The sequence below is a fragment of the Oncorhynchus tshawytscha genome, linkage group LG08, assembly GCF_018296145.1.
Source record: "Oncorhynchus tshawytscha isolate Ot180627B linkage group LG08, Otsh_v2.0, whole genome shotgun sequence".
Lineage (NCBI taxonomy): Eukaryota > Metazoa > Chordata > Actinopteri > Salmoniformes > Salmonidae > Oncorhynchus > Oncorhynchus tshawytscha.
In genome coordinates, this window is record NC_056436.1 from 34,731,999 (window position 1) to 34,744,959 (window position 12,961).

General features: G+C 41.9%; 2 protein-coding genes across 6 annotated transcripts in view; both read right to left on the reverse strand.

The window, feature by feature from the left end:
* Positions 1–181: 181 nt before the first annotated feature.
* On the reverse strand, positions 182–5,991 carry LOC112256567 (kelch repeat and BTB domain-containing protein 11). Of its 2 annotated transcripts, XM_024429889.2 has the most exons (3): positions 5,359–5,991; positions 4,954–5,048; positions 182–4,558 (listed from the first exon to the last, which is right to left on the reverse strand). In XM_024429889.2, the coding sequence occupies exon 3, from the start codon at positions 4,442–4,444 to the stop codon at positions 2,291–2,293; it is 2,154 nt and encodes a 717-aa protein (XP_024285657.1). In that variant the 5' UTR covers positions 4,445–4,558; positions 4,954–5,048; positions 5,359–5,991; the 3' UTR covers positions 182–2,290. The 2 variants fall into 2 exon arrangements, with proteins under 2 accessions (XP_024285657.1, XP_024285658.1); XM_024429890.2 differs by lacking the exon at positions 4,954–5,048.
* Positions 5,992–11,780: 5,789 nt separating this feature from the next.
* Positions 11,781–12,961, reverse strand: part of LOC112256566 (rho guanine nucleotide exchange factor 10-like) — a 99,367-nt gene continuing 98,186 nt past the window's right edge. For all 4 annotated transcript variants that reach the window (XM_042325463.1, XM_042325462.1, XM_024429888.2 and 1 more), the window contains one exon: positions 11,781–12,897. The gene's annotated coding sequence lies outside the window, so the exon portion shown is untranslated. The remainder of the gene's footprint in view (positions 12,898–12,961) is intronic.

Genomic DNA, 12,961 nt, shown 5'->3' on the forward strand with positions numbered 1-12,961 from the left:
GTTTTCATTTAAGAAAGAAATGACAAGCGCAGGACTTGTTAGTCATTGTCCAGTAGGTGGCGCTTCTGTACCAAGTGAAAATAAAAGTCTGTCAGAGCACTGCTTGTCAGCAGTGATAATTAAGGACCTCTCCATCCATACTGCAAGACACATTCTACAGAGAATGACATTGTCACTTTTCTCAGACACAAAATATTTTATTTGCAGCACTTAGTTTTGACTGAAATACATCATTAAAACAGTTTGTTTTTTAGCTGTTACTTATTATATGCCATTAACAGCAAGAAAGCCTTCAACCAACACTACTTTCAAGCCACTCATCATTGCAATATTATGTCCAAAGCCAACAGGCCATAAGAGCTTCACTACACACTGACGCCAGCCAGTAAAATACCAAACTAATAAATCCAACCACATCCACTCTGTCACAACAGTTACAACTGCCTCTCGGAGATACTGTTAAAATGTGATAGTTGCATTTTGCTCACCAAATAAATTCCACTGAATAAAATCCCACAGATGAACAAAACTCCCATTGATGTATTATTGCAAAAACTAAACAAATTGTTCTTTCTTAGAAATTAGACCTATGAGATGGAGGGCTATTTGACCAGCTCCAGTATTGTATTAAAGTGAAATAAGGATTTGGCAGATGAACATTGAGCTAAAGTTGATGAAGAGTGTGCTTCCTACTACTAAACACTGTGTGGGTGAGATGATTATGCATTATAAATGGATGGAATAAAACTCACAGGCCACATGGCTAGCATAAATTATACTGAAATAGTCCAGTACTTGAGGCAGTATCCGAAAAATGCACACTATGTATGCTAGTCACAGTCTTTCTGGCTGGCTCATCAAATACTTGTGGGAGATGACAACATAATAGCGTTTTCATTATCGGCAGGACAAGGACAAATTCTCCTGTCCTGCATAGGAGAAATGACTCCTCACTTTTCTGAAGAATGTTAAAAGAATATTGTAGCAGCAAGTGTGGTGCCCTTGTATCACGGCAACATTGATACATTTCTGCTAATACTATTGCTTAGTGTTGTAGAGGTCACATACATCTTTTGGATTTAGGATATTAAATCACCCAAATATATTTACTATAGATTGATTTACTGAAATGTCTGAAAGGGTTTGATGTGTTATTATCAGACTATTTGAGACAATACCAGACTTCTTTTGTCTTTGGCAAACGTGATAGTCAAGGACCAGGCCCCTAACAGTGAACAGTGTGCAGTAAGAATTGTCCCTCATATCTATACGGACTCAATCCTGTATTCTGTAAACATCTTTGCACACCTAAGACCCGTTTCAATCAAACCCAGTAACCTAACACGATCCCAAAGATCAGTCAAAAACACCACTCTTCTGGTGCTGCAAGAATTCCCCTTTTTGGATTCATGTACACCACAAAACAATGTTTGTAGTGTATTGAAACTCAACTGTATGTAGAGTGTTGTCTTTGACGGAACATGCAAGGCTGGTTATTGGTTCTGAATGAACAGGTGGGTACTGGTTTTGATACCTAATTCACTAATAAGTGCATTGTGCTCTTCAACATTATTCCTCGATTATCTATAATGGTAGAATAGCATTATTGTAGAATATATACAGTATGTGGCTAATTTCCTCCTTCTGTTCAATGGCCTTGTGAAGTCATGTCAAAGGCCGTTCTGATATCAGGCCTTGGTGCTGTGAATGTCATTCCCCCTCCCCACCGTTTCTTCATAGAGCCATGTTACAGAGCATACATCACCACAGTAGCAGGCCTTGTACTGTACCAGATGAAGGTGCTTATGTGTTTGCTTGTTTGGTTTAGTTAGGACTTGCCAGCTATGTCAGTCAGAACATACTTTAGCTGCCCCTGCACTCAGACAATTCCACATCTGATGTGAGATTAGTGTCTAAAAGCGACCGGCCAGCCAACAGAATTAAAAACAATATCTATTCTAACTATCTGCTAAAACAAAAATGCACAATACAAAACTGAACGCAGGGAAATACACAAAAAAACAACATCTGCACGTGTCATTATCTCATTATTTACAGTCAGATGCATTTCTGGTTGCACTCATTCAACATGTAAAAGTCATCCGTGTTAAGGCTTGTCCTGTAGATACTGTCACTGACCATGCAAAGACAACACATTCCATTACGAGCAGGTAAACTGGACAGGGGGGGGAGGGAATAAAGCTGACATTGAAAAATGTTCATTATATTTTAAAAAGGTCCACTATATTCTATTGATGGGCTTCTGTAATGTAGCGTAGTTGGTACACGGTCATATCACATGAGTCTTGTCAGGCAGACTGAGAATGAAAGGGAACAGTAGGCCCTTAGCTTCCAGTGGTGGCCTCAGAGGTTCCTCTACAAAGTAAGAGCCGTCCTCCTCCACTACGAACTGCAGAATCTGAGTCTTGTTCACACAATAGATGCAATTCCCAATGACGGCACACCGGAACGGCAAAGGGGTGCCCTGTCGCTGTGATACACAGTCGTGCCACATTTTCACTATAGTGTTGTACTTGAACACATTGACCCCCTTGTCGCGGTTCACGTCAAACCTGTAGATGAAGCTTTTCAGGGCCACCATGTCGGTTGACTTCTTCCTGCTGTTGTTGTAGGGGCACTCCTGCCACTCGTCCCTCTTGGGGTCGTATTTTAGGAGACGGTAGAACAGAGACCCGCCAGAGACGTAGAGCTCTCCGTTACATGTGGTGGCTTCATGGGCCACTGCGAACGCCCCTTTGGGTAAGGGAGCCACTGTGGTCCATCTGTCAGTCCGAGGATCATACTTTTCCACTGTGAACAAACACTCCCCTCCTATGGCGTACAGGTTACCTTCCATAGACACTAGCTTGAGCTGCGACCGCGCCTGGTTGAGTGACCGAACCTCGCTCCAGCGGTTAGTGATGGGGTTGTAACAGAACACCTTGTCTGAGACCTTGCCCTTATCTCCATATCCCTTTATCCCACCGGCCACAAACAGGTAGTTGTACATGGTGCAGATCCCACAGCCCTTAGTGTTAATGTCCTCCGGCATCAGAGTCAGAGGTCTCCAGTCATTGGCTGCCTCGTTGAAGTTGTAAATCATGTGGTTCTCCTCGAAGGATGCCGCGGACAGAGGGCTCTGCGGTCGACTGTTACAGCGACTCTGAGGTCGGCTCCCGACGCGGTCGAACACATCGTTGATCTCAGCGACCATCAGGGACCTTTTCCCCTCCATTCTCTTCTTCAGGACCAGATCCCTCTCCGACCCAGTCAGATGTCCATACACCGTTTGGTCCCGCAGGATCTGGAGGAAATTGTCACTCATGAAGCGATAGGCCGTCTCCTTCAGTTCGTTGAGTCGTTGCTTCTTGGCGATAGTTAGAATCTCGTAGCAGTTCTCTGCTGTGACCTGCTCTGAGATGGTATCCATAGCAGCCTGGAGGGCACATGGGATCTGTAAGATCTTAGCTCCTGTGATCACCTCTACCACATTGTCCTTGTGCACATTCATCCGAGAGGTGTAGATATAGTCTATCAGGATGGTCAGGGTCTTGTACTTCAGCCCTTTCACTTTCAGGATGTCTCTCGACTGACGAGCCTTGAAATAGTCACTCTTCTCTGCCAGAACAGACTTATGAACACTGATTTTCTGGCCACCGACTTCAATCACTAAATCCGGCTCCTCTTTAGGCGTTGTGTTACTGATCCCACCATGGCCACTACTGCCCTTATGTCCTTGGCTCGACTCAAGCTCCGACTGTCCATACAATGTGTCATATTCTGTGGCAGAGCTGTGGCTGAACAAGCGCTCCAGCTCTTGTATGGTTGGCTGGTTGTCCGCGGTGATACAATGCGTGTCAGGCGCGGAGGTCCCCTGCTCCGGGGAGGCGGTGACGTTTGTGATGTGACACTGACTCCCCACTATGCTCTCTCTGTAGAGGGACAGAGACCCTTCCGCTTCCTCTCTGGCCTCTCCCTTGAAGTATAGCGAGGGACCCACACTGCAGGGCACTTTGGCCCTCGCCCCATTCATATCCTCACGGATACCGTTTCTGCCATGAGTACAGTTCTGGTCTCTACCAGCATCAAGCTTGGGTATGTGAGATGTATTTGCTAGATGAGCAAGATCAGTAATGTGAAGCTGATCTTTATTTGAGATGTATGATCCACCACCCTGTGGCTGGTCAAAGTGATGATGCCCAATCACCGTACCACCATCCAACAAGTACTCCTTTGTAACTGGCGTGTTCTGTCGACAGAATCCCTGGTCGTCCAGTATGAATCCCAGGTCTGGAGCATTGGTGTTCCCCTCCTGCTTCCGTGGGAGGGGACAGACATCCTCATCCGAGGGGGAGGAGAGGAGGTCCGAGCAGACGGGGTGGTGGAAGATGACGTCTGCCTCCACTGTGTGCACTCCTCCTCCCGGTCTCTGTCTGTCATTCATCCTGTCTGATCAGAGCTAGTGGTAGTCCAGATCCTCAGTGATCATAGCGGGGAAAATCCAACAGAATCTTCTAGAATCACTCTTCCAGATCTTGGCAGGTCTCGTCCCTTGAACCTATTTGACACGTTAGGGGAGAAGAGAAAATATATCAAAAGTCATTGAAAATCCATCCTGCTTCTATGGCATGTTTCAAATAATTAAAACCTAAATTGTTGCCAGTGCTACTTAAACTCTGAGGGGCGCCCTTACTCCACAAGCAACACATGGAGCCAACTTTGGCATATCTTCAGAGTTTTATAGAGTAATTGATGTTCTCAAAATTGACTAAACTCTTTTGAAAAACAACATTATTAAATTCTACAGATATTATTATGCGGGTCTAATTGCACATTTGGCACGTGTTGTGCAGAAAAAGATGAATTCAAGTGCTATTATTAAGATATTAGACATAGTGAATGGAATAACAAGTGAATTATTGTTGCTATACACTGCTAACACACATGACCTACCTATTGGATGATCATTCTAATCTGTGTTAATCGCGACCCCGTGGGAGACGGACACACAGGGCGCATGCTCAGTGGCCACTGCTGACTGCTAAATCCTGAATATGATGGGAGAGGAAAGCCGTTCACGCGCACATTTCGCTGTCAAATTGTGTAATAGAAACCAAATTCTAGTACAATCATTTATAGAAATTGATTCATATATATTCATTCATCATAACGTGAAGAAATATAAATTGGCAAATTTGCGCGCAATATAATTGTAAGGCAAGCAAATAATTCAAGGCTAAATGTACTATTAAGGTATCAAAGATGGAAATGCATCTCGACTCATATATATATTTTTAAAAAACGTTGACCTAAATAGGCATGATGATGATTGTTATTATAGTATAGCCTACTACTTACGTCTTTGTGTCTGTGGTGAAGTAGCAGCGCAGTTCAACAAACCGTTTTCAGTCACACACACAATGCCCAGTTATGTAAGGTAGCCCCAATACTGAAAATTGGAGAACCTCAAAAATGCAAGACAGCTCTTTTCCCTCATATATAGAGGTAATTTCGTAAATGTGAAGAAGTCCTTCATTACATGTCCTTTAGCTATATAGGCTATCACTTGAACAAATCATCCGAGTAAATGGATCTTTGTTATACCATAAAAAAATGAGAACCCACTAACTACATCGATGTCTTGGTTAAAACCAAACACAGTCATTCCAGGATTTAGGCTTTCAGATGATCTATCCACGACCAATATGTTGCCAAGTAAATTCCTCCTGCAGCTCTCCAGTGCGTCCGAGTTGAGGCGTGAGCGTCAAATGTCGTATTTCACCCCCACAGTTTAAAATCAGCCCAGCATAGATCATAGCATGTTCTCCCTCTCCGCTGCCCCGAATGTGTTTAGATTTTTTACAGTTGGCTACAACCCGACAGTTATTGATATAGACCACACACCCTCTAGACGGATATTCCCTCAGCGCATGCACCACGCACGCGTTGGAGGCAAACCACCGGGAAAATGCGACATTCCTTCACACGCTTTTGTGTCCGAGATGTCATGGGGGAAGCTCCGCGATCTGCGCCCATGCGTGCATTATAAAGACCCTGTCATTGTAAGACTCTTATAGGAAAGGCCCTACTTCAAAAGCAAAGCCAAATGACAACAAATATGTTGTTCACTAGACAACATACACATGTGTTTCCCTAGTGGGGTATTGTAATTATAAAGACATGTGTCCACATTAAAATGTACTATGGCTACCGCCTTTTGCTTGGTACGCTACAACATCCGATCATATTTTAGTCTGAAAGGAATAACATTGCTTCAACCTATCCTTTAAACCATGGGTTACAGTGCATTTGGAAAGTATTCAGACACCTTGACTTTTTCCACATTTTGTTACGTTAGACTTATTCTAAAATTGCTTACATATTTTTTTTCTTCCAATCTGCACACACTACCTCAATGACAAAGCGAAAACAGGTTTTTAGAAATATTTTCAAATGCATAAAACAATTAAAATAGAAATACCTTATTTACATACGTTTTCAGAGCCTTTGCTATGAAACTCAAAATTGAGCTAAGGTGCATCCTGTTTCCATTGATCATCCTTGAGATGTTTATACAACTTGGAGTCCATCTGGGGTAAATTATTTTGATTGGAAATAATTTGACACACACACATCTATATAAGGTCCCACAATTGACAGTGTATGTCAGAGCAAAAACCAAGCCGTGAGGTCGATGGAATTGTCCATTGAGCTCCGAGATCCAGGATTGTGTCAGGCATAGATCTAGGGAAGGGCACCAAAACATTTCTGCAGCACTGAAGGTCCCCAAGAACACAGTGGCCTCCATCATTCTTAAATGGAAGAAGTTCGTAACCACCCAAGTCTCAGCCTAGAGCTGGCCACCTGGCCAAACAGAGAAATCACGGGGAGAATGGCCTTGGTCAAGGAGGTGACCAAGAACCTGATAACTCTGACAGAGCTCAAGAGTTCCTCTGTGGAGATGGGAGAAAGTGCCAGAAGGACAACCATCTCTGCAGCACTCCACCAATCAGGCCTTTATGGTAGAGTGGCCAGACAGAAGCCACTCAGTAAAAAGGCACGAACAGCCCGCTTGGAGTTTGCCAAAAGGCACCTAAAGACTCTCAGACCATGAGAAACAAGATTCTCTGGTCTGATGAAACCAAGATGGAACTCTTTGGCCTGAATGCCAAGCGTCACATCTGGAGGAACCTGGCACCACCCCTACAGTGAAGCATGGTGGTGGCAGCATCATGCTGTGGGGATGTTTTTCAGCAGCAGGGACTGGGAGACTGGTCAGGATTGAGGCAAAGATGAATGGAGAAAAGTACAGAGATATCCTTCATGAAAACCTGCTCCAGAGCGCTCAGGACCTGACTGGGGCGAAGGTTCACTTTCCAACAAGACAATGACCCAAAGCACATAGTCAAAACAACGCAGGAGTGGCTTCGGGACAAGTCTGAATGATCTTGAGTGGCCCAGCCAGAGACCGGACTTGAACCCAATCGAATATCTCAGAGAGAAATCACTGAAGTTGGAGACTTATCTCCCTCACCAACTTCAAACATCTGCTATCTGAGCAGCTAACCGATCACTGCAGCTGTACATAGTCTATCGGTAAATAGCCCACCCATTTTTACCTACCTCATCCCCATACTGTTTTTATTTATTTACTTTTCTGCTCTTTTGCACACCAATATCTCTACCTGTACATGACCAACTGATCATTTATCACTCCAGTGTTAATCTGCAAAATTGTAATTATTCACCTACCTCCTCATGCCTTTTGCACACAATGTATATAGACTACCCTTTTTTTATTTTTTTCTACTGTGCTATGGACTTAATTGTTTTTTACTCTGTGTTTTTTCACACTGTGCTTTATGGACTTGAGAACTTGTTTTAGCCTCCTGGTTAAATAAAGGTGTAACTCCCTGTGTTCTTAGTCCTGGTTAAATAAAGGTGTTTCTAGCCTCCCTGGTTAAATAAACTGCTATGCTGGTTTATCTTGGCTGGTTAAATAAAGGTGTCAACTAGCCTACCTGGTTGCAAATGGAGGTGTTCTCAACTAGCCTCCCTGGTTAAATAAAGGTGTTCTCAACTAGCCTCCCTGGTTAAATAAAGGTGTTCTCAACTAGCCTCCCTGGTTAAATAAAGGTGTTCTCAACTAGCCTACCTGGTTAAATAAAGGTGTTCTCAACTAGCCTCCCTGGTTAAATAAAGGTGTTCTCAACTAGCCTAGCTGGTTAAATAAAGGTGTTCTCAACTAGCCTACCTGGTTAAATAAAGGTGTTCTCAACTAGCCTACCTGGTTAAATAAAGGTGTTCTCAACTAGCCTACCTGGTTAAATAAAGGTGTTCTCAACTAGCCTCCCTGGTTAAATAAAGGTGTTCTCAACTAGCCTACCTGGTTAAATAAAGGTGTTCTCAACTAGCCTACCTGGTTAAATAAAGGTGTTCAAGACTAGCCTACCTGGTTAAATAAAGGTGAAATAAAAAATAAATAAAAAGAGACCTGAAAATAACTGTGCAGCGATGCTCCCCATCCAACCTGGCAAAGGTTGAGAGGATCTGCAGAGAATAATGGGAGAAACGGTATGACGGCTGCGTGATCCCATGGTGTTTATGCTTGCGTACTATTGTTTGTACAGATGAACGTGGTACCTTCAGGAGTTTGGAAATTGCTCCCAAGGATGAACCAGACTTGGAGGTCTACAATTTATTTTCTGAGGTTTTTGCTGATTTCTTTTGATTTTCCCATGATGTCAAGCGAAGAGGCACTGAGTTTGAAGGTAGGCCTTGAAATACATCCACAGGTACACCTCCAATTGACTCAAATGATGTCAATTAACCTAATCAGAAAATTTTAAAGCCATGACATCATTTTCAGAAATTTTCCAAGCTGTTTAAAAGGCACAGTCAACATAGTGTATGTAAACTTCTGACCCACTGGAATTGTGATACAGTGAATAATAATAATAATAAGTGAAATAATCTGTCTGTCAACAATTGTTGGAAAAATTACTTGTGTCATGCACAAAGTAGATGTCCTAACCGACTTGCCAAAACTATAGTTTGTTAACAAGAAATTTGTGGAGTGGTTGAAAAACAAGTTTTAATGACTCCAACCTAAGTGTATGTAGGCTTGCCAGAACAGGGGTTGAATACTTATTGACTCAAGACATTTCCACTTTTCATTTTTTATTAAGTTGTAAAGATTTCTAAAAACATAATTCCTCTTTGACATTGTGGGGTATTGTGTGTGGGCCAGTGACATCTCAATTTAACCTATAAATTCAGGCTGCAACACAACGAAATGTGGAAAACGTAAAGGGGTGTGAATACTTTCTGAAGGCACAGTAAATAAGCCTCCCTCTCCTTCAGTCCAGTCTCGCAAATGATTACATTTATATATATATATATATATATATATATATATTATATATACACACATATACACATGAATTCAACCCAAATGGAAACGCAAAAAAACTACGCGCAAACGAGTGCTTCCCTTAAATTTGTGAGAATAACAACACAAAAAAGGTTAAGAACCAGCAAAACAACCACCATCTTCACGGAGTTAAAATAGCATAACATGTCAGTGTGTCTCATATCAGTATCCCAGTTATAGACGGAGACAGTTTTATCCAGCACCCTTATCTTCCCATTCTCTGGAGGTTGCATAGCGTAACCACTGGCCTTTTACATATAAAAATAGCTGAGCCACTCTGGGCCAACACAAGGGCACCAGAGTACAATCAGCACCATGGATTGCACTGCAGCATTCCTGCCTGGGACAGATGAACACAGAGAAAAGGCAAGCCATAGCCACAACAAATCTTCCATGTTCAGAATATAATGCACGATTGTCCCGCAGTATTATCTTGAGGAGCAGACATGCCACACAACACACATCCACACGCTGTGAGGAGAGAAATCACACTCAGCCATGCTGTCACAGACTATTGACAGTTCTCCATGGAAACCATGCAGGATCCGAGAAAACAAACCGTGTGCTTGTGAGTCAAGGCCATCTCCCAGTGTGATGAATGACAACAGTCAGACAGGGCACGAGCCTGGGATTGCTCTGTGGTGATGGGGCCCTGTTCAGTGCGCAATTGTGACACATAGCATGATTTTATCCTGTATGATATCAAGAAATGAGAATTCCACCAAAAATTAAAGCAACGGTCTGAGGATGGTCATGGACCATCTGACAGAAAAAGAAAAAAAGGGGACAGTTTGATGAAAATAATTAAAATAAAGGTTCAAATCCAGGCACGCCACAATTGTCCAAGACAATTGATACAGTATTTGTTTGATACAGTATCCTAGATACAGTATTTGTTATTGAGGTGTTGCTGGTCTGTATACCTTCACTGGTTAATAAATACTGTCTGTAGCCTACTTAAATCACTGTGGTTGAACTTGACCCTAAAAGACAGAATAGTCATCAGGACATTAGCTAAATGAGACATCCTGTGGGATATGTTTGGGTTCATGATACAGCGCATTAGATGACAGAAAACTATTACTGGAATAATATGGCATAAGGGTAATCATTTGGATAAGGCAGGGACACTGAACTTCAAGTTCTAGAATATATTTGCGTTAACACAGATAATACAGTAATACATTTCAACATGATTGTGTAACACTATGTGGGCAGCATGAAACAAATGAGATCCTGACCAGCTGAGAGAATGAGAGTACATGTTGAAATCCTTCAGGAACTGCATCACCCGCAGTTCTTACTACACTCTTACTACACAAAAGATTGTCCTTACATGAATTGATAGCAGCACATTATCCAGAAGGTTAGGTTAACAAAGCCTTAGTCTCTTTTTTTCATTTCTAAATGTAATCCATTACAGTTCCTAGTTACCTGTTCCAAACTGCAATCTGTAACGTAACATTTGGATTAGCCAAACTCAGTAACATAACCTGATTACTTTGTTGCTTTTGGATTACTTTCCCCTTAAAGGAAAACTCCACCCAAAAACCGCATCATATGGGGATGATTTCTGTATTTTGAAAGTTACATATTTTGAAAACTTGATTGCTGACAAGCAAAACATTTTGGGATTATGTCAACAATGGAATAATGCAACAAGTACCAATAGATTGTTTTTGGGTGGAATTTTCCTTTAAGAGGCATTATAAGAAGACAAAAGGATCCATCAAACACATTTGGTGTCTCAAAGTTGTCTCTGACTTGTGGTCAGATTCGCTCAGGTGGAACAAGCTTAAACATGCACCTTTTTTCAATGCTGAATTGCATGTCATTGAGAAAACAGAAAGGTGTCAATGTATTCTTCCACAAATGTCCTTTTCATTTAAAAGTAATCTACTTATTCAAAAGAAGATGTAACCTGAGCCTTTTTTTGTAATCAGATTACATGTAATCAGTTACTCCCCATCCTTGTATACCATTTCCTTGCAGTCTTTCTCCTTCATTTCTCAAAATACAAACCATACAAGTTTTTTGTTTGGAGTTGCTTTGATTGTATGGTATAGTTAGTACCTGTGTTCTTCTGAAGGTCTAAACTAGTGCATTCGCAACATGTAGTTATGCAAACAATACAGAAAGACCCTTGATGTTCAGTGTGGAGAGGTGAACTTAGAGATTGGCATTGAACCAAACACCCAAGGCTATACATACTGGCAGCATATGTGAACTAGTGCACCTCCCAGTATTTCCTTTTTGTTGATATAAGGTGAGCAAACTGAGCATGCATACATTAAAGCTAGATTAATACAAACCTAGACACAGTATGTAAAGAAAATATCCATAAAACTGTTGAATAAAACATTGTTTATAGATGTGTTAATATACGCAACAGAAGTACATACAAAATGTGACAAAAGTATAAAGCTTTTTATCATTTACATTTTTTTTTTTTTTTTTTTAAATACCCTTTAGTGACAACACATTTATTTGGGCAAGTAACAACCCCTACTTATTTTCATCTGGTAACAGTTAGCGACTCTCCCTCCATTTAGGATCTACAGGAAACCTGGCCAGCCAGGAAGTCCCATCATACCTATCAGAAACACTCACCCTCCATAGCCCCCTGATGGCAACTACAAGGAAACGTTCAGCTTTAGTGTTCCAGTGAAATAAGGACACCATTGCAAAGGACCTCTCCCTGACCCAATAACAAACAAGTAAGCATATCTAGACCCAATTCATAGAACATAGACTGGCGCAATGAGATGATCATAATATCAGGGCCTTGGCCCCACAGAATATGCCTTTACCTAACAGTGGAAGTGTCAGGGTAGACATTGTTCAAAGCCACAGAGATGAAGTCAACTTGTCTCTCAACTTCGGTCCACATAGGAAACTGGGAATTTCTGATGTCTACGTGTCCATTTTCATACTGCACCCGCATCTGCCCCGATGTATTATTGTGCCATTGACACTGATGATCTGGCCCAACGTCTCAGTACATAGAATATATTAGCCATGTTATAACAACTGAAGACAAGTAACATTTCATCGGTCCTCTATGAAAATGACATCGTAAGAATGACATTAAGGCCATTTCAGTGGTTTTTCTACATATCCATGTTCTCTTCACTGGACTCATCTTCCACCATGGTGTTAACGGTTCAGGTATTGGATGCTGTAAGCAAAGTCAGGTTCCATGAAAAAGTGGTTATAGTGTATTGATCCCTTGGCATTGACCCAATGGGAATGTCTCACGTGTACATAAGGCTATAGGTTTTTGGGTGGGAGACCCCATAAGAAACTCTTCAAACTGTTTATGGAATGCCCTCTGAAGTATTTTTCATTCTAAGACACATGGTTGAGTTGACTGAGCCCAAAGTCCAGACAACTATGGCAATGGACATCCTTTGGAGTTGTGTCACTGACTTCAAATAGGAACTGCAGCACCCTCAGTCTTCACCCTGAAGAGAAAGAGACAATAAGAGCATGAGGAGGAGTATGGGGAGACTTGAAAGGATGATTACT

Excerpts from the sequence above, each read along its gene's own strand:
- LOC112256567 (XM_024429890.2), bottom strand. The coding sequence starts at position 4,444 with ATGAATGACAGACAGAGACCGGGAGGAGGAGTGCACACAGTGGAGGCA.